This window comes from Ptychodera flava, chromosome 8, assembly GCF_041260155.1.
Source record: "Ptychodera flava strain L36383 chromosome 8, AS_Pfla_20210202, whole genome shotgun sequence".
Taxonomy (NCBI): Eukaryota; Metazoa; Hemichordata; class Enteropneusta; family Ptychoderidae; genus Ptychodera; species Ptychodera flava.
In genome coordinates this window covers 11412829-11440649 of record NC_091935.1, presented here as the reverse complement: position 1 = coordinate 11440649, position 27821 = coordinate 11412829, and the positions used below count along the sequence as shown (strand labels likewise).

General features: G+C 39.5%; 2 protein-coding genes across 3 annotated transcripts; one reads left to right on the top strand and one right to left on the bottom strand.

Annotated features, from left to right (window-relative positions):
* The first annotated feature begins 1704 nt into the window (after positions 1-1704).
* Positions 1705-7198, top strand: LOC139138475 (cytochrome P450 2U1-like). The gene is made up of 3 exons (XM_070706865.1): positions 1705-2063; positions 5448-6407; positions 6782-7198. The coding sequence occupies exons 1-3, from the start codon at positions 1733-1735 to the stop codon at positions 6958-6960; spliced, it is 1470 nt and encodes a 489-aa protein (XP_070562966.1). The 5' UTR covers positions 1705-1732; the 3' UTR covers positions 6961-7198.
* A 992-nt stretch (positions 7199-8190) lies between these two features.
* On the bottom strand, positions 8191-23579 carry LOC139138474 (transmembrane prolyl 4-hydroxylase-like). Of its 2 annotated transcripts, XM_070706863.1 has the most exons (9): positions 23317-23579; positions 21437-21518; positions 16957-17111; positions 15448-15509; positions 15096-15130; positions 13259-13424; positions 10227-10394; positions 9128-9218; positions 8191-8444 (listed from the first exon to the last, which is right to left on the bottom strand). In XM_070706863.1, exons 1-9 carry the CDS (start codon positions 23515-23517, stop codon positions 8208-8210), a joined length of 1197 nt encoding a protein of 398 aa, XP_070562964.1. In that variant the 5' UTR covers positions 23518-23579; the 3' UTR covers positions 8191-8207. The 2 variants fall into 2 exon arrangements, with proteins under 2 accessions (XP_070562964.1, XP_070562965.1); XM_070706864.1 differs by lacking the exon at positions 21437-21518 and having other exon boundaries at positions 23317-23567.
* Positions 23580-27821: the final 4242 nt, after the last annotated feature.

Below are 27821 nucleotides of genomic sequence, written 5' to 3'. Positions count from 1 at the left end.
CGTATTTGGAAAATTGTCTATGCCTCCTTGTCTTACTTATACAGCAAGCATTACTAACAATCTATTAGGCCGTGGGCTAGAGGGGCATCTACGTGCACCTCCCCCCCAACCCCACAGGATAACAAACCTTTATTTTTCAGAAGCCTTTGGATCCCTAGAATAAGAATATGATTTGAACAGACAAAATATAGGGACTGAATAGCTGTCACGGTCATGTTTTGAAGGGTACCGCAAAATCACGATTTTGTGACCCACATGGATTTTTGTCGAACCTGTCTTCATGTACGTCATCTGCTGAGCTTACTGTTTAACATGACCTGGCTTATGGGGTATCATTAGAAAGGTGATTTATTCTTCTTGAAATTGGTATATAGTAATATGCAACATCTTCTATAGTTTTCATGATATAGGGCCATAATTTACCCCATACCCCAAAGTTTATGTCGCAAATTACTGTCAAAACTAATCTAAATTCTACCAATTATTTACCTAGACATAATACAAAGGGTAATGCTGTGTATTAATTTTGTGTTATTTGCTACAGGTACATGTTAGAAACCTGAAACTTTTGACAGAAAAAATATGGGGATCCTGTAGCTGTAACAGTCATATTTTGAAGGGTCCCGCAAAATCACAGTATTACTGAATCACATTCGTTTTTGTTATACCTGTCTTCTTGTAAGTCTTCTGCTGAACTTATTTTGAACATTACGAGGTATATGCGGTATCATTAGAAAGTTAATTTACTTTTCTTTAAAATGATATATTGCAATATGCAATATCTTCTATAGTTTTCATGAAATGAGACCAAAACTTACCCCATACCCCAAAGTTTTATGTCGCAAGTTACAGTCAAAACTAATCTCAAATTCTACCAATTATTTTCCTAGACACTTTACAAAAGGGATGCTTTGTATAAAATATATTTGATTTGGTACAGGGACATGTCAAAAATATGAGTTAGACTTTTAACAGACAAAATATTGGGATTGAATGACTGTTACTTGCATGTTTTGAAAGGTACCGTGAAGTCAGAGTATTACCGACTCGATATGTTTTTGTTAAATGTGGTGTCTTGTAAGTCATCTGCTGACCTAACTTTGTATCATAGCCTAGCTTATGGGCTGCCATTGGAAATACAATTGATTTGGCTTTAAAATGACATATTGTAATATACAATATCTTCTGTAGTTATCATGAAATAGGACCAAACCTTTAATTACAGTACCGTACTCTAGCCAGGGAGTGGGTTCGAGTATTTCTGTGTATTTCCCTTGTTGTGCGATTATTCTAGGAGTTGACCGAACTCTGGCCTGATGACAAATGCTCTGCCAAAGGATGACTAGATAAGACACCTGACCCATTGTTTTGACGTGATCCTTTTATGGTCGACCTTTGCCCATGGCCGGCCGAAAGCCAATATGTTGCTATTGATACGAAAAATCTGCGTATGCGATCAAATTTAAGTGTGAGGCTGTTTTGAATTTAAAATATAGTTACAGAAATATTTCCCGTGTCGACATACGTCAAATGATATGTATTAATGAGTTTGGCTTTTAAAAAAATTCAGAAAAATGCTCCTTTTGAATTCGGTCCACTCAATCGTTGTGATCAGAAACGTCCCTTGCGAAACTGACCCCGTAGCCCTCTCTAGCTCGGTTTTGACAGAGCCAGGTCAATGTATCATCATAAGAACTCGGATCATCACTAAAAAGTCCAGTGCTGACCAACAATGTCTGTCTATCTCATTGCCTTGATACTAGTACTGTCAGTATGGTATCTAACCACGAGAAAGCGACCCAAGAACCTTCCGCCGGGTCCCAAGGGACTACCGCTGGTGGGAAGCGTCCTCACCATGAGAAAGTTTGAGTACCTGCACGATGGTCTGGAGCAGCTCCGACGTGAGTACGGAGACGTGTTCAGCCTGAGACTTGGCTGCAGGCTCTTCGTTGTTTTGAACGGATACGACGCTATTCGGGAGGCGTTCATCGGCAAGAGCGAGTTTTTCAGCGACCGACCGGGAATGCTGAGTATGTGGCAGGCCGTTACAAACAACGGCAAAGGTAAGGAATCAGAAGATTTGTTCCTACCACAGACAAGGAGAAAATTCCTTGCCTGTAGTCCGACATCTTTTTCCACGTCCATGGTCCCACCATGGACGTAACCCCATAGACGTAATCATAGTGCGATAAACAATTAACCAAGCACGTATGACGCCAGAGCGGCTCTGTATCCATTGTCTGCTCTCCGCAGGGTTTCATCCAGAGTCGCGTGCGTCACGCAAAGCTACCTGTCCGACTCATTTAACTTAAACAGTTTTTCACTGAAGTCAGTTTGTGAGTCTAAGTTATTACATTAAAGCCCCGTTAGCCCTTATCATTTTGCATTTGCTCACCAAAAACACTTGAAAATGCTCCATATTCGGATATTGATTCCCGTTATTAAGCCATGTTGTCTTTCAAATGTCAATTTTTCAATCCTAAGTCGGCGATGGATTTCTTCGATTGTTCACAGTTTGTTGTGTGCTCGCTCGCAGCGGCCTTATATGACTTTCAAGTCGAAATTTATTTACTTATGTTTTAAGAAAAAACGTTCTTTGGTCACACTTTGGTAAGTTACAATTATACTTTGATTTCAAACCTTATAAAAGAATGCAAAAGGAAATGGCTTGTGAAGCTTTAAAATACCATGTTTTACACGAATATTGGCATCGCTGATGGTACTATTAAAAAAACTGAATAAATTAGTCACACATGCTATTTCGTTTGATATGATTTTGCATCATCGAAATTGATGCAAAGGAATATTGGTCACCGACAAAACTAGTGGTATGTTAAAAACTAGCATCAAGGCATCTGGACAACATAAATGGCAGTGTGTGTTTTCCACGCTATTGTCCATGTGTCAACAAACCAAAAACAAGCAAGTATTTCCACCTGCACGACAAGAAGTTTAACACCAGGCAGATAGAAAGTTTTTCTATAATATATTGAAACACAGGATAAAAGATGCTCACATAACATGGCACTAGAACGTCGGACTTGTCGTGAGACATAGTCTGGGCAGAATGAAGGGTGGACAAGTAAGTCAGTTCTGTTTCCTAAGAAGGATTTGCAAATGGCTTTAGTTTGCTATTGTTATAATGCAATGTTTTCCAGAGACATGTCTTCAAGGTCAAAGAATTAAACGAGTGTTACAAGCACTTTTTTGATTCAAATACTACTGAAGTGAAAGCCGGGTTGAAAGCGATTATTATAAGATTTGAGGCATTTGAAAATAGGAGGGTTATTATGTTTTAGGGTAAGAGACGACTCGGACAATAAGTATTATAGCAGTGTCGCGTCACCGCAATCTAACACTAATGGACCAGGTCGACAGGTCGTGTACCTAAACTGAGGCACCGCTTTGAAACGGTAAACACACGCAACATTCTGGTTCAATACAGGTACATCATTAACTGTGGTTGTCCAATTATTTGTATTTGAACAGCATCAACAAAGGGGTCAAATTAATTTGCACAGGCGTGGTAGTAACATGTTGATATTCGTTTCGGCGATCATTGTCTGTGGTACGTCCATAATTGAATCAAGTGCAAAGCTAAAACACGATCATTCCACAAAACCAAGAACAATAACGATGCTATTATTTCAAAATTTAAATTCTTCAGATCATTATTTTTCAAACTTATGTCTTTAGACATTGTGGACAAATTTTCTGATGAAAGACGCATGACGTCTGAATATATCTCATAATTCTGCGAAACAGGCGAGATTCTTATGTCTATTATAGCACAAAGACCATTGAAATCCCATTTGATGCTCTTAAGGTAGAATGCACCTCGGGACAGAAATTCGGGCCTGCAGATTTTATCAATTTTCTTCTGACCTACCACTTGTTGGGGCTCATTTTGAAGCTCTCGGCGAAAGAAAAGTTTTCACCGTCTTAGTTTTTCAAAATCAAAAAAAATTATTTTTTTCCATAGAGTTAACACAGGGATGGCGGCCATTTTGAATTTCAAATATCGAGAAATCGCAAGTTATTTGTCTCTCTGGTACCAAAGTTTTCACGGTGACCCCTGATTTTTATTCTTGTTTCGGTAAGAGAATGGTTGAAAGTTTCACTGAGGAAAGTGAGAGCAAAAGTTTAAGTCTTTCACTTTCGAGGTGCTATTACCTTAATGCAAGGGTCGTGAGAGCGTCCTCTGTCGGTGAATTGAGATAGGTCCCCTAACATCTTTTCACAGTTATTATGGCGTATTGGTATGAAGGATGACTAATATTACTGGTCCCAGTCCTTAGGAAAACTAAGTGTATCCAAGGGAATGATCTTTTTTATTATGTATATAATGAAGGGTCTCATTTTTGTAGAAAAATCGAAAATTGATTTTCATCAATAGATCTAACACATCGAAGACTGCATTGTCTGAACAGCTACATAACTTTTGAATAAAAAATATAATTGAATAAAAAATATAACTTTACGGTAGAACGCGCCTCGGCGACAGATATTCGGACTCTCAAATTTGTACAATTCTTTTCTGATTTACCATTTATAGGGAGCTTATTTTAAAGTTCTTGGATTTAGAAAAATGTTCGCCCTCTTAGCTTCTTTCAAAAAAAATCGTAAATTTTATTTTTCCCCGTGGAGTTAACACATGATCTTGAATTTCAAATATCGGTATATGAAGGTAATTTGTTTCTCTTGGACAAAAGTTTTGACGGTGACCCCTGGTTTTTATTCTGAATTTGGCTGAGTAAGGTTGAGAATTTCATTGAGGAAAGTTGGAACAAAACTTTAAGTCTTGACTTTCCAGACACTACTACCTTATCTAACGAAGCCTGGGGAGGACATATTTTTGCGTTGTAGCCTCATTTAGCATAATAGATGGCAGATTTCAGACCGCCACATCGATTACCATGCTCTGAAATACAACGCAATACAACGCAATAAGTTTTAATTCAATATATGCAGGTAGATACCAACAAGAAACAAGATTCTATTGTCATGATACTTTAAAGAAAAATGTGCCACGAACGGGTCTTGTTCTTGCTTTTCTTTATCCAACGGACTATTTAAAGTTCCGACGAAAAATAAAATCGGGGTCTTCAGCGGCCAAATGGCGTACAATTTCATGCTTACCGTACGGCATGGTCAAAATAGCATACGAAAGCCCCAACTCCTTACCAAGCTTACTTTCAGTGTTCTACCGTTCTACTGTGTTTCCTTGAATTAATCTGCATGAGTTAAATAATTTCTAAATAGAGTATTTTAAGGCATTTTTTTACTTTTCCCACTTTCAAACTTTCAAACTCTCTGTGTATAAGCGTCACCCACGAAAACGAATCATAGCTTCTTTGACCACTCTCCAGCATAATAAGTTTGGATGATGTGTTCAAGGACATTAAACTTGTAGAAGTATTTGATTCATTTACATATTTGTGTTATAGGCATTGTTGGATCAAGCGGAGCAACATGGAAGAAGAGCAGAAAGTTTGCCCAGGGAGTGCTCCGACAGTTCGGCATCACCACCAGAAAGGCCAACTTGGAACACCGCATACAGGAGGAGAGCCGCTATCTGGTCGAAGAGTTCGACAAAAAGAAGGACAAACCATTCGAGCCGGAGCCTTTGATCACAGGGGCAGTAGCAAATATCATATGCTCTCTTGTCTTCGGCCAGAGGTACGCATACGACGACGCAGAAATCACGAAGTTTCTTGGACTCGTTGACGGCGTGGTTCACGTCAGTCTGAAAGCCGCGGCAGTCGATGTTATTCCGATAGTAAGGCACGTTTCCGCACCTTACAAAGAACTGGTCAGCTACATGACTCAGATTTTTAACTTCTGCAAGGGAAAAATTGACGAACATCGTTTTTTTCAAGCAGACGACGGCATACGAGATTTCATCGACGCCTATCTCAAGGAAGTCGAGTCTGCGAAGGAGACCGACGCCGAGCAGCCCCTCACCGATGCTGACATGGAGGCGGCCATCAAAGATTTTTTCTTCGCCGGGATCGAGACGACAGCCATCGCATTGACGTGGTCGTTGATCTACATGATCACGAGACCGGAGATACAAGCTAGGATCCACGACGACATCGACCGCGTCATCGGGAGGAGTCGGCAACCGCGCCTCTCCGACGAGGAAGAATTGCCCTACATAACGGCGACGATGATGGAGATTCTCCGCATCGCGACCATATCGCCGACAGCAGCTCCGCACTGCGTGTCTGCGGATACGGAGCTCCGGGGCTACCACATTCCAAAGGAAACCATCGTCCTGCCTCATCTGCGATCCGTGCTCTACGATCCGAAGATTTGGCCAGAGCCGGAGAAATTCGAACCGGAGCGATTTCTGAACGAAGACGGCACCATCAAGAAATTCGACGAACATGTGCCGTTCAGCGTAGGTAAGAGGAACAACTAGAGTCTGCAAATATAAAAAATGTTATCACGGTCAATACGTTTATATGTCTTCGTTAACGCATGAAAATAGAAATCTGGTACCCGCTAAATCAGTCTTCAAATTGCATTGCGCCTGTTTTCATTTTTGTTCCACAAAGTCTAGCATTCCTTTTCCTTAAGATAGATGGGAACGCAGTAAATGTAGTGATGACGGCAATTCTGAATTTCAAATATCGGTAAATCTTTAGTAATTTGTTTCTCTAGCACCAAAATTTGCACGGTGACGCGCGATTGACGACAAAAGTCAACGAACCAACTTGAAAAGAGTGCTTGATCGTAATTGACTTATTTGTTTGCTTTTTCTTCCCTCCTCTCACAGGTAACCGTATCTGTTTGGGAGAACACCTTGCTAAGATGGAGTTCTTCCTGTTTTTCACCAGTTTAATGCAACAGTTCAGTTTCCGCATTCCTGACAACTACCCAGCCCCTGACATGAAACCCTTATTCGGTGTGGGATTGAAACCCAAGAGTTACTACATTCATGCCGAGAGGCGTTAACATTCACGTCACGGGTGGAGAGGGGCAATATTGCTGGACTTCATTCAAAGTTGCTTCAATAGTTTTTTTTCGGAAACAAACATACCGGCCAACTAAATAGCTGATGCTGTAATGTATATACAGAGAATGTGCTTTAATATACCTTTACTGTGTTTCATTTGTTTTCGCAATATCCCGTTACATATGTGTTGTATTTTACACCTCAAACTCTTTCAAAATTAATTTTATTTGATATGGAGGAATGACTACAGATTTGTATTATTTAAGAAGACCGAGTGATTGATTTGAACATGCTGTATATCTTACCACTTTTATTGCAAGTGCATCAACCTTTCTACTCTTGCACCGCCGGAATTCATAACAGAAACCAGGTTGTGGTTGAAATGTATACGATCAGTAGTATGAATGGCGTTTCAGGCTTGTTCTTAAAGCAGTTAAAGAATTCTTTCCCGCAGTTATATCGCGGTGATGACAATATAGATACAGAAGAGGTCAGCGTACTGCTTTCGGATTTGCCGATGCCAAGACAATCACCGGTGATGTTTGTTTTATGATGTTGCTTTGAACATTAGTATTTGCCATTGGAGCTGATTCGCACCACCAATTCTAATGTCGTACAAGAGTAATTAGACAGTAACTGTGTCTACGTGAGGGCGCGATGGTTGCATCATCTTGTACATCATAAACTACCAAAGGCAGTCCACATATTGTGTCCTGTCAATTTTGTAGTACTAATCGAACTAGATTTCCGTCACTATAGCAAGATGGGTAATATTCGTCTACACATACTGGGGTATAATTACTGTAACTCAATTTTGTTACCGTCATAGGGAAATTCTGTGAAAAAGTTACAATTGAAAAGAGAGGAGAGAGAGAGAGAGAGAGAGAGAGAGAGAGAGAGAGAGAGAGAGAGAGAGAGAGAGAGAGAGAGTCAAATGGTGGAGACGATATCTTCAATAGCGCCCTCTCATATCAGGCCTTCGCCACTTCATTCCTTTGTCGTTTTATCGTGTGACCGCAGAAAATTCTGCCAATTTAATTATATCATTGCAAGATTTCTTCAACAATCTGGTCTCATCGTTCCTTCCATGATGCTTTAGTATTAAACGATTGGCAAATAAAAATATTTAGTAAAAACATCAGGACACTGGAGGGCGTTATGTTACAAAATATTTTTTTTTAATTTACAAAAGACTCCCTTTCCACCCCAAAATAAAAATATGTGTCAATATAATGTCAGCTGTACTTTAGATCAGCATCTCTGTTTGGCTAACATTTATCCATCTGTTTGCGATCCATTTGGTTCCCTTGACTACGGGACACCCTCCATGCCATGTGTAGTTGTCGACCTTGCCGATCCAGCCAGTTTTTTCGTCGATGAAGTGATTGTACCAGACCAAGGCTTTTCCCTTCTCCGGCTTAACCATCAAATTTGATTCGTGGCAGTGCCTGTTTAAATTAAGCTTCCTACCCGTCCGGAGCGTCTATTGGTTAATAGAATACCATATGGCCGTCATTAATTTGTCCTTCACAATTGACGTGTTTCTCCTGACCAATCTTATTTGTTAACGTTTTTGTCAACTTTACTGTAAACACTTGGCACGGTGCCTGACTTCTGAACAAGCGATTCAATTTTCGTCTTACGTGAAACAATAAATCTTGGCTTCATGTGACATAATGTCAAATACAAGGGTAACTATAGGCTATTTATTTTACGCTGAAAATGGCAAAAATGACGATTAATGGACAAAGAAAAAAGTTGGCATTCATTACCATTAAAGGTAGACCATCACCTGTAATCTAAATATGCCCATATATGGTCAAAGGGGCGTTCCATGGTATTCAAAATGCCCATGTGAGGGCGCGGTCTTAAAAAAGTGGCCACCCGCTTAAAATATGTGATTGGTTAGATTTTCTCTTTCCATGGTAACTGTGGCAAAATTGAACAGGTGACAGTATACCTTTAACCTTGGAGCTGGATAGAGGATTGACGGGTTGATGGATGGACGGACCACAAAACCAGCTAATCTTCATGCTATTCAGTATGTAGATACAGGTTAGGATTTGGGATAAAATACTAGCTAGAAACCCCATGAAAAGACTTCATTTCATTCCCTAAAATTTGATTCAACAAATCTTCACTCGTGCCCGCTGAGTATGTATGTACCTGTACGTTGTATGAGGCATTGTTTGCCACTGGGAACGCCGTCTCGCCTCCCTCCTCAACATCTGTTAGATAGACCATTACAGTGGCATATCTGAGGAAAGAAGATGTAATTGACATTTGCATAAAGCTTTCCAGGGGTAATACACTGCAATCTTTGTCTATCTTGAATTGTATTTGCCCTGACCTGTCTAGTCCTTCTGAAATGCCAAAAACTGTCACTCACTGTCTCTTTCTATCCGTATATTCTGTATGTCTCTCACTTTTTGTTTGTATGTCTGTCGCTTAGACACTCTAAGAGACATCCGGCATGAACAAGAAAGTGCGCGATCAACGAAATCCACCTACTCGGTCTTATATAGTTATAAAACAAAGTGAAAGGGTGGTGAAGAGTGACGGTAAACACGGCTTTCACGATAGACTCTTGACTGTCTTTCCGTCGTGTTTTGCGTATCTACTGTGATGCAAACTTTACTGCAATGATTGGTTAGAGGAGTCAAGGTGCAAATATTCGGGAAAAGATCGTATCCGTAGTTTTTTACGGCGAACATTATTGAGGATTGGGGATCCTGAATAGAATATTGGGAAAATAACTTAATATCCATTACCTTACAACCTCAATGGAAAACAAACAGAGAGCCTTAGATATAGGAATTGACAGATAACAGTGTCAGCAGGGTACGTGCGTAGGCCTTGCGGTTATTAATGATTAATAATTGATTGTCAATACAAGGTCATTTCATTAAGTGATTCTAACTTCTGTTGATGAGCTGTCACCTCATCTACTCAATTTCTGATGCTTTCCAGGCTCTCATGGGTTGAGCCGGTCATTATAGCTATTCATGGGGTCAACACACTCTCACACCTAGCATTGTCCGCTGATATCGAACGTGTTGCGCCATTGCTGTGAGGGCTAGATGAATTTAAGTAAATACAATTGCAGTATCACTGCCTCGGGCATGCTATTGTCTCCACTAAGCCATCTGGTTTTGAGTAATGGAAATTTTTAATTGAATGGATCATGAATTATCTTGTCTGGGACACGTTTTAATGGGATACAACACGACGCCAGAAAGAGAAGGAAGTAGCCAAGGCAACCAACCTACAAATCCTACACTGTGTTGAACTTGTGAGATGACAACATCGGAGATCCGAAAGAGGTGCAGAGTCGACATGGGCGTTGTAGTGGCCTCCGACATGATACTTCACGACTTGGAATTCGTTGTGTTTGTCGATCAGGGGTTCGGGCAGCTGCAGCACGCTGTGTATCCTGGGTAATATTGACGAGGACAAAAGGAGAAAAAATCCACACAATACAGTGAGCTCAGTTTTAGCACAGCATTCCATCATGATCGGTTTCACTCTGGCTTGGGCTTCAAAGAAAACTAGTGCACATACCAGTATTTTTTCGTTATTGATTAGTTACCCACGACACAATGTTAACATGACTGGAAAATTGCTGTGGCATCATTGTTACGGTCTTTTGTCAAAAAGGGATACAGGATCGATCATAGCTTTCGAAATTTTCCGTTTTTCCATATCACATAGAAACCTGCTTTTTCCCCCGATTTCGCAGTCTGTAACGAGTATTTGGTTGCCCGGGAAGACACTCGGCAATCATAAACTGCCGATGATCGGTGACGTCATAGCTATCAGTGAAGATGGTAACATCCCCATCAGCATCGCCATCAATATGCCCTTGGGGAAAATAAACACCTTCGATTCATTGTGAGATAGATGCTTGTTCCAGATAGAAATATACTGTGAAACACTCATTCTTGACTGGTATCATTTTACCCTTCACAAACTCACCATATTCTAAACAAATGAGTGAAAGCGCGTTATTTCTTTTCCATGGAACACGCGTTTGTATTTATTTTAGGATAATCGCGGGTGGGAAACAAATGTTAATTTAATTTGTCACGAATATGAAATCGTGGCGCAGAATTTACAATGCATGCATTATTATGTTCATCCAAATATAAATATCTGAAATAAACACGAGAAACAGGTAAACGCGTACAATTCTTCCAGGTTGTACCGGCTTGTTTTCTTCACTCAGGGGGCGCACAAAATTTATTTCATGTTATATAACGGGTGACATTTGTTGGGCTTTTACTTTTCATGAATTTTTCCTGCTATACGCTCGTTGAGCAATGGTAGCGTGTCCAGTGGTGTAAGTCTTTAAAGTGACATTTTGTGACTGTCTATATTATATCTCCATCTCAATGTTTTCTCAAAAAACCTACAAGCGTGGAAATGATCGAGTAAAAATATAACAGAATTACAGCAAACAGCTTTGTTAATTTTATATTTTGAGAAAATTCCAGACACGCGTATATCACAGGTACTACAAAAATCTGTCTCTTTGTCTTTTCCTCCCTCCCTCCCCCCCCCCTCTCTCTCTCTCTCTCTCTCTCTCTCTCTCTCTCTCTCTCTCTCTCTCTCTCTCTCTCTCTCGCCCGCCCACGCGTGCAAACAAAGAAAACACTTTTTTTCTGTTGGATGTATGACAAATTACTCCGCGACGTCTTGATTATCTCGGAAGAGATTTTATCCAGTAAAAATTTCCTTTTTTTTCTTCAAGGACTTTCAACTGATAAAAGAGATGCAACACTTGATGTGAGAGTAAAAATAAACAACGATTGTGATTAACATGGAACCCAGATTCAATTTTTACGACTCGTCAATTTTCCAGTGATTAACTTTAACTGCGGCTGCTATATATCAATGCGATTGCAATCTACTCATGATAAATATCTCGCATTTGTGGACGTCTGATAATTGTTCACAATTAAGTTTCAACGCTTGTATAAGTAACATCGGAAAGACTTAAAGAACGTATCCTTTCAGTCTCAGCATTACTTTTAGATTGGCGGTACCTATGAACTAGTTGAAACGCTAGTACGGCCACTTCTGTATCGTTGCGTTAAGGAAGCAGAGTATACCGACAGAATGTGTTATGGCATCTTCAATACGCTACATACAGCTACAATATTCAACGACGATTTGTGTTAAAATATACCTGGTTAATACCACGTACCCCTTGTCAATTAAATTCGTCAAAAGTCATGTCGCTAGACGTGATGAATTTCATCAAATTCAAACCCGCGCCCACCGTACAGCAAACGTTTTTGTACTCAAATGCAAACACGACTGTCTTTCTTTCAAAATAATCCACAAATCACTCATCAATCATTTTGACAAGATAACACAAATCTGTGACGTCAGGGATTTAAAACAAAATGTCTGTTCACACGTTTGCAAACGTTGGCCCATGGCGACACACACTTGCAACTGAAACATGGACAATGGGAGACAACACAGTCTGAGCCGTGACGATCACATCGCGAGCCTTAAAGGCCTATGCATAAGCTGCTTCTCCGAGTAATTTGATGACTATCTTAAAGCTTTCAATATTCTCAAACGTTTTTTTTTTAATTCTAACAAATAAACGAAATATCCTCTCGCTGAATTACAATTTCAATCCATCGTTTTTGGTAGACTGTTCGTGTAAATATTCTGACAGTTTCAACTCCATTTTCAAAATTCGTCATTTAATAAATTTCAAAATTCGTCATATTATAAAGCAAATAGATAATACAATATCCAAGCTGAGACACTCAGAACTTTGTGTTCAAACATGTAGCAGTATGTTGTTTCTATGAGGATTACATAGGTGCACCATGTCCTCCAATTTTCCCATCTTAGCATGGACGTAGCCATATCTCAATTGAGTGAAAACCTGTGACTATTTTGTACAAACTTGCACATGCACTTTGATGGTCGATAATACATACATCACGATACAGTAATTATTTGTGTACACGAACTGCGTTTACGTCGAAAGGAAAATCATAAAAACAATGCAGAAAGTTGCACAAGGAACAACAGACATGCGCTGTTACAATGCTCGCGTATATTGAAGGAGTGCAAGAAAGTCGGGACACGGTCACCAGATATAAAGTCGATGCTTACCAACCCGTCAGTAGCGGTAATAGAAAGTACCTGCTTACGTATACTACGATAGGCAACAAACAAGCATCACGTACATGTCAAGGGACAAGACCCCTTTCCTCAAAATTCCTTGACGGCGCATGCGTATGAGAAGGGAAAGAAGATCAAATTCATTACCTCAGCATAAACTGGTCGACTATGTCATCTTGGACTTGGTTCGGGTAGAGCCATGTCTGCTCACTGTATCTTGATCTCAAATGTGGTTTTGCCGCAATCCACTGCATCACAAAGTGTTTGAGCTCTTCTTTGGTCACAGTTCCAAGTTCGCTTCGGTCTAGTATCCCTAGAATGCAGAGATTGAACTTGAAGAAGCCAGGGAACAACACAATCATGAATCACGGTCAACAGTTGTCCGAACTGATAAACCTCTTAACAATTGAGGAAACGGCTCGCTGCATGTATCAGCGCCGAAATGACTCACGCCACTTGACCGTTAATTGACGAATCACAACATAGATTTTGGATGAGGTGTGTTAAAAATTAAACATCTGCAACTGTGACTTCCATAAACAGTAGATAGTTTTTCACATAAGCATGTAGGCCCTACATCTCTTCCCTGCAAGAACACATTCTTTGTGACTTCCCCTAGTCACTGTGCACACAGAAAAAGCAGTCTCCGATAATTAGGTCGAAATATAAGTCATGTTCAAAATTCAGCATTAAAATGGAAGACAATTTTTTTGTATTCATCAAAATCAACCATACCTGCATTATTCAAAGTGTTATAAATTTAGTCAATTTAACAGTATATGATTTGAGTCATACAGTCGATAGATTTCGCGACTCAATAAATCAAGAATCAATAGTTACAGTTAAGTTCTACATCAATTTGTCACACCTTGATGATTTGAGATCGAGACTGACATCTTTAATCGTTTTCCTGTCCTTCTTGTCGCCTGCCATGTGTCAAGTCAGTAAAAATTATGTTTGCAGTATTTCTGTTATCTGCAAGGACTTCAAATGTTCAAAATGCGGCATACGAGACCCGTTGTGTCTTGTTGGTTTAACCAACTTGATCTAATACAGTGACAGATGAACCTAGCAGGATAAGGATTAAAGGGACAAAGTCGGCCATTTTTCATGAATTTGTTTGATGCAAGATACTACTTATATTGTTTGACATGTCGAAAGATACTGAATGAATGGGTGACCATGCATATATTCGACCCGGTTTTAGACAAATTAAATGAAACCATCGCGAATATAAGTAGTATCTCGCATCATACAAAATTCATGAAAAATGGCCGACTTTGTCCCTTTAATGTTGGTAATATAACAATCCAAACAAAGACCGCAAAACAGTTCCATTAAACTAAGTTTACAAAGGAGCTAGATCAGATACACTGCGTATATGATATATATGATATAACATATGATATGCGATCAAAGGATCACAGCGCCCACTTTTATAAATAAATAAATACATAAATAAGAAAATAAATAAGTAAGTCCCCTGTACCTGTTATATTTTGCCTGCTGATTTAAAGCGTTTCACTTTTATTTCTTAGTCGCCATGCATAACCAATAGACCCAGTTTTATCTGCGACTTTACAAATTATCAACACTGTATCGCTTCCGGGAGGAGAAGACACGATTTTTTCAGAATCAACAGGGTAGTAATTAGGCCAATGATTTCCGTGATATTGTTACAAAGATCCATTACCTGTTAGACTACTTCATTTGCTTAGCGCTACGGGGACGGTGATAGGTGTCAACTAGCTCTTTGTGGGGTCTACAGACAATTCATAAGTCGCCGCTCGGTCTTGTCGATAACACCTTCGGGGCTTTTCGTCGAATGCAAACTTCTTTTGGATGTGGACAAAGCTGCCCCACAAGTGAGAGATATCGTTTCTTTGACATTAATTGAGAAACCGGACAGGGGAAAGATCCGACAGACACGTAAGATAGTCTGTCATATCGTAATAAAGGTATAGTAAGGGTGGCTTTGACTTACCGTCTCCGTTCCCGTCCCAGTCGAGTTGATCGTATCTGAAGCAGAAATGAAATCTGTCAGAAATTGAATCCATTCCCTTTGAATTTGCACGATAAAGAAAAAACAATTGGAAAATCGAACTAGCGACAATCACGCCCTGACATAATTATGTGCGTGTCAGTCCTGTCGCACGCAGCGCCACCACTATCTCATTGACCCCATCAAATATTTATTTGTATCATTTAGCATTATACAGCAGAAGTCATTTCAATGATTCCTTCTTCGACATTTGATATCAGCAGACTTTAGGATGTGACTGCTCAATTAAACCATCGCCCTTTTAACTCTTTAAGATGTCCGGTAAATCGCTCACATTTCGAGAATCTCGTCTTCTTCGAGGTACATGTCAAACATATCTTCCATTGTCACCCTCATCTTCAGAAAAAATAGAAAGAAGATAAAGGTTGGTGACTCAAAGATGCGAAAGTTGACAAAAATCCAGAAAGTTTCCAGCACAGATTTACAGAATTTGCAGTTATCTGATACCTGAATTACATTCTTTTTTACTGTCGGTCATTGGTTAAAACTACTTTTTCTACTTTTAACACGATTGGAACTAATTTGAGATACTTTGACGGTGAAGTAATGTCTGTTTAATCTGCAAATGTAAGCTCAACTGCTTTTCTTTTTAAGTTACACACTTGTTTTTATGAGTAATTTGTAATATTGCAACATTCTGCTATAGGGCACCTAACATTTTTGAGAAATTTGAAAAATATGAATATCCAATTATCCCAAATATAGTTCCAATTGTGTTCTTTGAATTTAATGGATTGAACTGTCGATAGCCGTTTCATACCACACACAGAAACAATCCTCGTCGTCGCTTTCCGAGTTCATATTTAAACCTCGCGCGTACGGCCAATTATTCACTTAACCATCATTATCAAGCAGACCTCGCCAAGCATCAAATCAAATTATTCAGTTTTTGCACTCAACGTCACGGTGGCTTTTACAAAGTCAGAAATTGTAAAATCCTGGAGGAAGGGGCAATCTTCGCTATCACACACTGAGAACTGATCATGGCGCAATACTCTACTTTCAAGCAAATTCGATCGTTTATAAATGAGATGTTATAAGATGTATGCAAGTGAGGAGGACAATTTTTGCCTTATGCAACGAGTTGATGTAAATTATTCATGCATCTGATCATCAGTAACACGTGCCAACGGCACCCGAACGGCGCCACCTTAATCAGGGATGATGCTAACGACGTAACATATCGCCCAAAGTCGGTCATTCTCTAAAAATCACACCTGCATTTATTGCTGTATCTTAATACTTGTCTTTCGTTATCGAGGTTTTCGATCTTGCGCCTGGTTCCGAGCGAAAATGAATTACTCACCATTTTAAATAAAAGAAATTCACACCATGGCTGTTAGTGTTTTGGAAATGGAGTTGGCGAGAAAGCGGGGGCCGGGATCCAGGCGCCGAGTTTAATGTATATATCTTGTATTTGCCGAGACACGAGTCGCTTAGACGTCCATGGGCTCATGCGGACGTTTGGTAACATATGGTGGAATTAGATGTGCATCGCAGATTATACAATCCGTGACGCACATGATTAATATTGATGAATATTTCCTAAAATCGACTCAGCTGGCGATTTGCAAGGCTGATACATCAATATCGAGCTCAATTGACGAAAATTGAAACAGATGTACGATTTGAAAAATGACCAACATAAGCAAAGTAATTTTCCGTAATACGTTACATAAAATAGTAACCCAGTTAAGGCTGGGATTACAATTGTCTATTTCTAGCTGATAAAAGTGCATTTTGAAACTGCGACATCTTTCGAGTATTCCATAAACTTTTCTACCTCATTTAAATCGATCTTCTTGTCACCATTGAAGTCAAACAGAGCCATTTTCCGATTTGGTCTACCCGAGCGTGTTGTGCTGTTCTGTAAACCTTTGTCTTCGGCTAATCGGATGAGATGGTCGCATTCTTCGTCACTCATAAAGTGGGGAATTTCTGAAATTGAAATGGTTTGACGAGGCTGTAGAAAATGGGAACCACGTAAGGTTTCTGTTTATCCAGCATGAATGGCACCCAGGAAGGGCGAATCCCATGTCCTGCATGCATACCCCAAGTACCTGTAAATAGGTTCACAATCAACATTTACTGTATAACATTGGATTCAGGCCAAACCACAGCCGTGAAGGGTCGAGGATTGGATCCACTATTCCACGGTCCTGAGTTGTAAAGAGTTCCCCTTCCTAAACTCAAATGTTCCGATGCTCGATAGATATTATGCTATCAATGAATGACGGAAAGTTTGTCGTCAATTCTTTCAAAGGCCTTTTCTTATACTTAGGCTCCATTACATTGTCTTATTTCGTGTACAAAGGCCAGGTCAAAGGGCCTCCGGCTTGTACTACCGGCATGAACACGGGCAGGTTAATTTAAATATTTTCTTTCGTTCTTTGTGATATAGACATGTTCACAGAAAATTTCATACGAATGCTTGTGGTGCAAAATTGCTTTCTATTTGCGCAATGATGAAGTTCATGAGTAAAGCTATGCTATTTCGGTCGGTGCAATATCGTTAATGAAGAGTGGCATAAGGAATCTGTTTTCGACGATAACAACAACTGTGTGGCAAGATTGTACTTTAGCAATCATCATCATCATCATCATCATCATCATCATCATCATCATCATCATCATATCGCACCTAACATGATGCCCATCAACACTGACTACACGGAGGCTTTGACAAACAATTGTTTGTAACCTACAGATTTGTAAACATTTCTGCTTCCTTTGCCTCATACGGGTCACAAGCTACCTATTTACATTTCAAAACCGAGTCAACGATACCTCTATGTATCAAATATCTGGTACAAAATGTGTACATAGACTTCTCTGAAAGGAGGCATCAGTTTTATTTCACATAAAGGAGGGCGGCTCTGAACTCAACTACACGTTTCTTTAACTTCAAAGTACATCCATGCATCTGACACTTTATCCAAAATGGTGTTCAGCGTCTTCCAATAGAGCGATGGAACGACGCTTTGACATGTTGACTTCAATTATTTCATATGAAAAGAAATGAAAGACGATTCTCACAAAGGGATATGATAATTTAATTCGAATTCTTAAGAACATACTTTAATTACATACAAAACGCACATGGGGTCCTTGATTATAAATAGAGTAATTATATATATTGGAATATGTCTGGATATGGCACAAAGGTGCTATGATCATAATATAATTATGCAGCGATAGTATTGCTACAATAGCCTTGGTAAATATGTATCCATATCCCGTCATGTTGACCTCTGACCTACGATATTTATTACACTCTTCTTTAATATAAGAATGACCTACTCGGAAAGGAAAGATATCGCACTTGACCATGAATATACATTTTGAACACCGGTCTGTAGAATGGTTTGTATTTATGCTGACTCTACTTCACTTAAAGGGAGGGGATCGTCAGAACTGCGGTCAAAGGTTGTCTGAGACCTATGCGACTAATCCAAACACTGTATCCGAGGTACGCGTGCACTTGGTGAAATTTGTAACATGTTTGTCATAATGTACTTCGTAAAATTTAAATGTTACAGCCATGTTGGCGTGATGCATCTAGATATCGTGCATGAAATACATTGTTTATAAACAAGAAAGTTGCAAAGGCGCAGTTCCGACGACCTGTCCCTGTCAGTATAATACTATGTTCAGTTACAATGCCACCTGTTGCATATTAGAAGACATACTTCTCTTGACGCGTACGGAGGAAATTTTGGCACTTGTACGTTAGAGTCGCTCTTAGTTAACTATGGGAGAATTACGTAGACTCAGATAAGTACGAGCGTTAGCGTAAAATGAGGCCCAGGTTACCGACACAATTGCATCGACAGATCTCAATTTCACTAAATGTGCAAATGTTTGTAAGCTTTATTTTCACTTCCATCATTATGCTTGTGATAAAAGTATTCTTTTGAAATTCTACCACCTACGAACTACGAACGGAAATCACTCGCGCCTCCTAAACGTTTAAAAGAGCAAAACGCATCGTATGATGTCCATAAATGTGAATATTTGGATCTTCCATTCGTCTCTGCGTGATGTTTGACAAAATGCCAAGTCACGTGGAACGTAAAGTGTCTACTGAGAATATGCGCTGCGTGTTCAGAGTAGGGATAGGGGTTGTCCCGCTCTACCTTTCAAAAAGACAACTACAATTGAGTCGAAGCTCCGACGTTCATATATCGTATACGACTTCCGCATCACCTCTAGCACGAGCCGATTATTTGTTTGATGATCTTTCACTGTCCTCATATCCGATTCAGTTTCAAGCCAATACCCTTTACTCCACCGAACATCTGTAGTTGATGATTCAGATAAACATCGCCCGCATAGTAATTGCGAGGTTAACAGCGGATTGGTCGGGTTTATGGCAGTGGTCTTGAATAATTTGTCAGGTTTTTAAAAAGTCATGTCTGGCTGAGTGTAAGGAACGGACCTGCCAGGTAGTAGATAGGGGGGGAGTCATATAATGATAACGAACATTTTTGTAATTAACAACATTGCACATAATTTCATTTCGCGAAAACAAGGCGTGATTTTTTGAGATCATATTATGCTTTTCTACCAAAGACTCGAGCAGAGTACATAGTCCTATGGAGGTGAGGGGTAAATATATTGGTTATTTTCACTCTTTCCCCCCCCCCAACCATTTTATTCATTTCTTCGAAATAAAACACCTACTACGAAAGAGATTTATTGGTCTTTCCATGCGGTAATCTGTCTGCAAGCACACATCGACAATCATTGGATTGTACAAAGTGCTACTATTAAAGGGAAACCGTCGTCGGAACTGCGCCTGTGCGAGTTTCTTGTTTGCAAACAATATATTTCACGCACGATATCTAGATGTAAATAATCATCATAACTGCAACAGTTAAATTATAAGATTAGATTATGACAGACATGTTTTAACTTTCATCAACCACCATAAACCATCGTACCATGGATACAGTGTTTACATTGGTCGTATGGGTCCCATACGCAGTTCCGACGACTGCATCCCTTAAAAGGGACCACAATTAATTTGTTGACAACAGCATTGGAAACTACACATAGGTAGACTGTGCCAGCAACTTGAACGCTATCCGCTTTAATATAATTCCGTGTGTAAGGCCGAGAAAAAAAATTGTGCTGTTCCGATGACCAGACCTACCCTATTTTTTACTTGCCGATCTAAACTTTTTAAAGCTACGTAAACATAGAAGTAAAAAAAAAAGTAAAAACCCCATAATCACGCTTTCATTACCTGGCATTTGGTTCTTGCTCGAACGAGTTCGCGAGGGTTTCTTTTAGATTTTTACTCCTTTTACATGTATGATACGTTTTTCTGGAAATGTTGTGGCCAGTGTTTGATCGCCCTGAACCCCTGAAAAATGCATACTTAAAAAAAAATATTTTAGGAAAAAAATCCCTGCCACCTACCTACCCTATTTTTGAAAACCATGTTATCGGAACAGCATAATTCATTTTTTTTAACTTTATATACGAGACTGAATGTTACAAACAGAACAAACATGTTGGAAAATACATTACAAGTTAACGGGTAGCTAACGTATAAATGTTGATCTTTTGATACAGCCACACATATTAATTGGCACTATTAACCCTTTTTAGCGTTCGACACATGGTCTATTCTCAGCTGTGATGTTTCAATGCATTTTACCAATACTGACATGTTTATACTTTCAGTAAAGTTCAGAGAGAGAGAGAGAGAGAGATCTGGCTGACTGCAAAAAATACACATCACTCTGCAAAACAGAACAGAATGAGAGTTTCTGAGCAAAACTTGAGATGGATTCTGCAAATGTCGCATGAAAATATAAACTTTTGCGTAAACCGTGAGCTGGCTGATTGTTAGAAAAGAAAAATCCATGCCCTTAAGTTTAGAAGAAAGATTAACGATGTCAGGAATTACATGGTGAGTTTTGTCTCAGAATGCTGATATCTTTTTGCCAAGAGTATTGAATTAAATTCAAAGTTTCTCTGCGCAACATGAAATTACGTTATTTAGATATCGTTCTGGTCACTGAATGATTGATGATGCATTTCCAAACGTCTTCTAATTGATTTGATTGAAATTGATTCCAAACCATCGACTGCAGGGGGCGTATTTTCTATGTCCATGGCCACCCCCGGGATCGTAGATAAAAAACTAATTGCTGAACGATCCTCTGGATAAATAACCTATAACTTTTCATAAGGATGTAATTCATTTTTCCTTTACTTTCGCGGGAGAAAAAAACAACGAAAGTGCAGCTCACCAAATATCAACGGCTTCATGTTTATTGTGATAAGTGTATGCGTCGTTCCTGGTGCCGATTCCAGAGTTCTCGAGTAGCCTACCTGCATGAACATAATGGATGAAATTACAGAGAAAAAAACAAGGAGAATCTGTAATTACTGGGGACAGGGACACCGATGGGATCACGTGAACTTAATTCTAATAATTACGTGTTGAGAGCAAAAGGAATGGTTCGGTTGATTTCCCACTCCATCATCTTATTTGCGATTAGGATTCATGGGACTATTAATATTATATGATGCGGAGGAGACCTGAAATCGATATATCACCGAGTCTGGACACGTAGCAGCCTGCCTTGCCATCACACCGTACATACAGTCGACAGTCTGGGCGAGGCTAATATTTCCCCGTGCGGTGGCTTTCGTTTTGCAGGTCCGTCTCAATGAGCGGTGTAAACGAACTCAGTACCGGGTGATTGCAAGTCAATGTAATAGATTGTTAAAAGGTTTTTGCAAGGTTTTGAAATAAAAGTTCAAATTTATATATATATATATATATATATATATATATATATATATATATATATATATATATATATATATATATATATATATGTATATATATATGTATATATCAGATCAGATGTAGTCTTTTTCAATAGTTTTTATTAGTCAATATATGTAATCAACATACATACATACATACATACATACATACATACATACATACATACATACATACATACATACATACATACATACATAAATACACACAGATATATATATTATATATATTATATATATATATATATATATATATATATATATATATATATATATCGAACTATAGGGATACGAACATTACATACGCCCTTAAATTTGCAAAATAATATGACAGAATTCCACTGCCAATACGAACAATTTTTCCTCTACTTTGGCGGTCAGTCACTGTGGAGCTCGCTGTACCATGGGAATCTCACTCGGTGTAACACGATCCAGGCGCATTGCTAGTAAGGAAGAATGAAGGCGGCATCGAGGGTATAAAACTGTGAAATATACTTTCAACCCGACACAACTCCCAGTCTTCAGACCGTAACGTAATATCCAGTAGCTATATGCATATTTCGTGTCACCTGAGCAAAATCCTTCATTTCACATCCGTCACAAAAAAAAGAGAAAGCCTGGCGCCATAACAACGATTAATCCGACAACCTAAAATAACAAAGACGATGATAATGACAGCAGATATCGATCCTGTAATTAGGTCGGGGGCACCGTGACACTAGATGCTTCAGATGAATTTCACCCGTCAATTGGTAAACCTGTTACGGCATTTTTGCTGGCAGAGTGCACACAAGTTACAGTCACTAAAAATAATAGTCCTAAATGGAAGATACCCTCGGGGGATCACAACGTAAAAACCGTTACCGTACATCATTTCGAACGAACACGCAATCTTCTTATTTATCGGTGTCACTTAGAGCGGTTGGGATCGCTCGCTAAAAATCAAGTAGACGTGACTGCAGGGTGACAGGTAATGGCAAGTTCTCTAAGCTGTGGATAACTCGATTTCACGGCCGTGCTGTAGCGATCCTAAAACGACAAAGACTATTTTGCAGGTACCCCATCAAGAACGGAGTCACTCGTAATGCGAGACCAGACTCGAATCTCATACGGCGACGTACATTATCATCTTTTAACGCCAACTCCAACCCCGAGCGAAGCGATACACAGGTGTTTCGATCATCGGGCATTATGTTTTTGCTAACGTACACTCATAAACCTGGCTATCAGTAACTTGCGACCTTCTATAGATTCCCTTTGTCTGGTTGATACCCAAGGCGGGAACGGTTTTCTGTCGAATAAACGCTCTATAATTTAGACACATGTGCAACCTTACCTCCACACCATCCAACCTGACCAAGTTTCGCCCAGTTCCGGGAACACATGCCGGTGGTTTGCAATATCTGTCGCGTGTACCATTCGGGTCAAAGTCGCGGTACTTATCCATCCCATAACGCTCCTTTCTCGTCTTCGAAGTCTCATGGAAGCACAACATCACGAGGCAGAACTGAAACAAGGCGAATTTGAAAGAAGACATTTTTGCAAACTGTTAGCGTCCCACGGGCAGAAGGAATATCGTCATACACATTGCAGATACATCTGTGAGGTTTCACCAGCCTCGTTTTCGTAAATTTGCTTGCACGTCACGACCGACCGAGTCGAGTACGTCGCAAATATTCAGTTTGGTTTGTCTATTGCTATGTTTGTTAAACAATTGAAATTTTCGTGTGATAAGGCTATAGAGACGAATATGTAAATCAAAAGTTGTTTGCGGCATACAATACAGTACAGTATAGTACAGTACATTCATTATATTAGTAAAATATTTCATTCCATTTTCCTTGCAGTTCACATTTTCATGTCTAAAAGAGGATATTACAGTACTAGTGACTGCAGTTTTATGAAAACGCCACCCGGACACTCTGTGTTTTAAAAATAACTGAACTCAAAAAGTATGCCATTCACTATCGCCATTTATTGCGACCATACCCATCAACAGCTGCCAGTGCAGGCTAATGGCAGGTCGCCATTGTCACTCAAATCCTGTCCCTGTCTCCGTCCTGTCCCGGCGAATCTCGTTCGACGATCATACCGGAACAGGTCGCCATGTCGTCGATTTTGTTAAGTGGGTTGACGATGAATTAGTAAAGAAAAGTACAAGTTATTACTTTTGAAGCCGCCGGGAAAGCGGTAGTCGGCATTTTGTAATGTTCGGGTAATTTATGTGTTCAATTATGAAAACATCAGCAGGGCCGGGGTATTTCGAGCGCACTGAAAAAAAAGTATTAACGTTTACCAACACAGACTCGCACGATGCTCGGTTGACAGTTCTTGAGATATCTTTTCACTGGTATCATGAAAATCGCTCTGAATTCATCGGATGTCACTAGGTACGTATATATCACAAGCTTTAAATACATAAACAACGGCGGCAGGTTGAGAGAGGGAAATAGATTAAATGATGTTTATTGTCATGAAAGAGATAAAGGTGTGTTCAGAATAAAGAAAATATTAATTGGCGTAGAGAAATATACCTAGCTTCCGGTGGTCTCCCATAGAAAGTCGACGATGAAGGATTATGGGAGTGGAGAATCTCTTCTGGGTGTAAAAATAGTTATGAAACAGCTGACGCACAGCAGAGGTAGCAGACAAGTCAGATGAATAGACTATGCGCAACACATGTTGGAGAGAGGTGACGAATAACTGTCAGAATTGTCACGTCGAGCGAAAATATTTATTTATTCATTTACACTTTTATCGAGCGACCGAGTTACATACATATTGTACTGTATTTTCATGAGAGTTCACAAGTGTCTTTCATCCTGCGTTACCTTCAATTGTAAACTGAAACACTAATGATGAATCTAAATAAAATGTGATGATCGAGGGAACATGACGGTAAGAACTTTGTGAGACTGTATACGTGTTAATGTACTATTGAACGGCACCATTGCCGTCTTGTTTCTTGAAGAAGGATTTGAAGCGTCCACGTTGCAATTCCCATAGCACTATAGGTAGCTTCGTCACTGACAACGGCCTTTTTGGGAAATCTGCAACATGTCGTTAAAGGGAAACAGTCGTCGGACCTGCGCCTGTGCGAGTTTCTTGTTTACAAACAATGTATATTTCGTGCACGATATCTAGATACACCTCCTATCATAGCTGCAACATTTAAATTATACGATGTAGATTATGACAGACATGTTTTAACTTTCATCAACCACCATCAACCATGGTACCTTGGATGCAGTGTTTACATTGGTCGTATGGGTCCCATACGACCCTTGAGCACAGTTCCGACGACTGTATTCCTTTAAATATTTTCAAGATTACTTCAGGTATTTGAATGCGTGCGCAGCGGAAGAAGTGGCACCGCTCAAATCTGATCGAATTGATTTTAACTAGACATGCTACAAGGTATACCACTCTGCTGCAGGCCAAATTACTTGAACAAGGAAATTTGAGCACCTAACACCTGTTCCATTACGACTTTATTCAAGTTGGTTGCATGTTCAGGAAACGATCAGGTTTAAAACTAACCATACTTGCATTCGAAATTCTTAATGCTAGATGTTCAGATGTAAAGTCTCTGATAGAGATACAAGCTTCACGGAATACTCTTCGTTCCTGTAACAAACTGCTTTTAACTAGAAGCGATACAAGGTATGCTACATATTATGGTTCCGCCTCAATATTTGGGAATAAACTGTCCTTTGGTATTACTGTCCTTGACTGCTAAATCTGTCTTAAGTTTAAACGTTACCTAAAAACTTGTCTTTTTAGAGATATCTATTTGTGATATATGTTTTTAATTATGTACAGAGCACTGAGACGAACGATAGTGCGCTTTAAAGAAATAAATAACAAGAAAGAGTTGATAATTTTACAAGAAGGCAAGATGGCGTCAGTAGGTATGGTGTTAACACTAGTCTCCATAGTTTTGACGTCGCGTGCACATTTAAGGTATAGTACGCGACTAGAATTTGAAAGGCTTAAACGTTTGCTCAAACTTTCTGTAAGTAAACTTTAAACCACTCCCTTTCGCTATCTAGAATAGAAATCAGCGGTTGCCGTTCAAAATTTGGCACTAGAGAAACAAATAATAATTACCTAAAATTTACCGATATCTGAAATTCAAAATTCAGTTCTAACTTTACAGGGAAAAATACATGTTCCATTTTCACAAAAATAAGCCAGTGAAGTCTATTTATTCCACGAGCTTCAAATTGAGCTTACACAAGTCGTAGACGATCAAAAAATATTGTAACAGTTTGAGAGTCCGAATATCTGTCCCCGTGGTGCATTCTTCCCGTAACCTAGTAGCAGTACCTGACTCTGCACTGTTCAAAAACGACTACAAATTAATTCGAAGAGACCGGCAAGATTCATTGGGAGTAAGAATAAAAGAGATGGTGTTTTGATCACCACATGCGGAATGATTTAAAACGCCATACGAAGAACGGATCTACAGACTCACATTGAAATCATATTGGTTCAGATCGCAATGATGAGATCTACGGTAAACCTTTGTCAGCCAATATTTACATTCCGTCGTATTCACCAAAAGCAAATAATATCTGAAGTGGAAGACTCGCTGCTTCAACATTGCGAATTCTGATGATATTGTATTTATATCTTATTTATATTCTCGGGAATTTTGATTTTAGCTGCCATTTTATGGATCCGCATGGGAGAACGTATAATCTAACCGAACAGCTGGAACACTCACAAGTCTGGCCGTTTCTTTAAAATTATGTCAGAGCATGATCTTTTTCAGTTCAACCACCACAACACATGTAATCCATACATTCTGGGCTTAGTATGCTGTAATGATTCGGGCAGTACAGTGACCTAAACCAAACCAGCGCATTGGAATTTTCTATGCCACATCCTTCCTTCAAAGGTGTGAAGATGCATCATGACTTCCCTGAATATCTACATCTTCAAAAAGGCTGATTAAATCACTTGAAAACCCAACTGAGTATAACAAACACCGTGGAATTTTACAGAATCAACTGACGACATTGATGAATGCACAACACTTTTTCACGATACCCTATACAGCCATAAACGGAAGCGTCCCAAGGGTTAAAGACCGAAGAGAAGGTATCCAGTGTGGTACTCTAATTAATGATATGTCTGGGGAAAAGAGCAAGCTCGCCATAGATTTCGAGTTTCTGGCAGTGTGCTGCATTACGGAACTAACTCAATAAAAACACTGAGTTTTAGCTAACCAAATTGGCAAAGAGCGTCAGAGACACTGCATATTGAGCTTGGAGTTATTCGTGAACCAGCAGACTTTCGTGGTTGAACACCCTTGGTGATGTTTCAGTAGATCAAGTGCTTTCTTTTCTGAAACAGACCCATCCCAACAAAATCTTGCTTGCTGATGGCATGTCATGGGTGGTTTCACCAAAGCGTACTTTGGAATCGGCAAATTCCAGAAGTGGTATACTCACAGTAAATTGCAGTTAATGCCACCATTGATGAACTGTGCTTTGTCTGTGGCAGGTGTGACGTCATCAGTTTGTAGCAATACCACTTCTGTAAATATGCCGAGGAATAATCCGTGCCACTGCACTGGCCTTAATATTTGATATGTCAATATACAACAGGTTATCTATCCATCATTGTTATATGAAGGCATACGTTGTTCCTGTTTCCAAAGCAGGTGACCGGACAGAAGCCGGTAATTACAGACCCACTTCACTTCCGCCACAATTTAGGGAAGTAATAAAAAACTCATCGTCCACAAAGGTTTATATGATCATGTAACAATTTACATCAACGAGAGTCCACATTTAAAACTGAATATATCAGTTCTATTGATAACGAAGATGG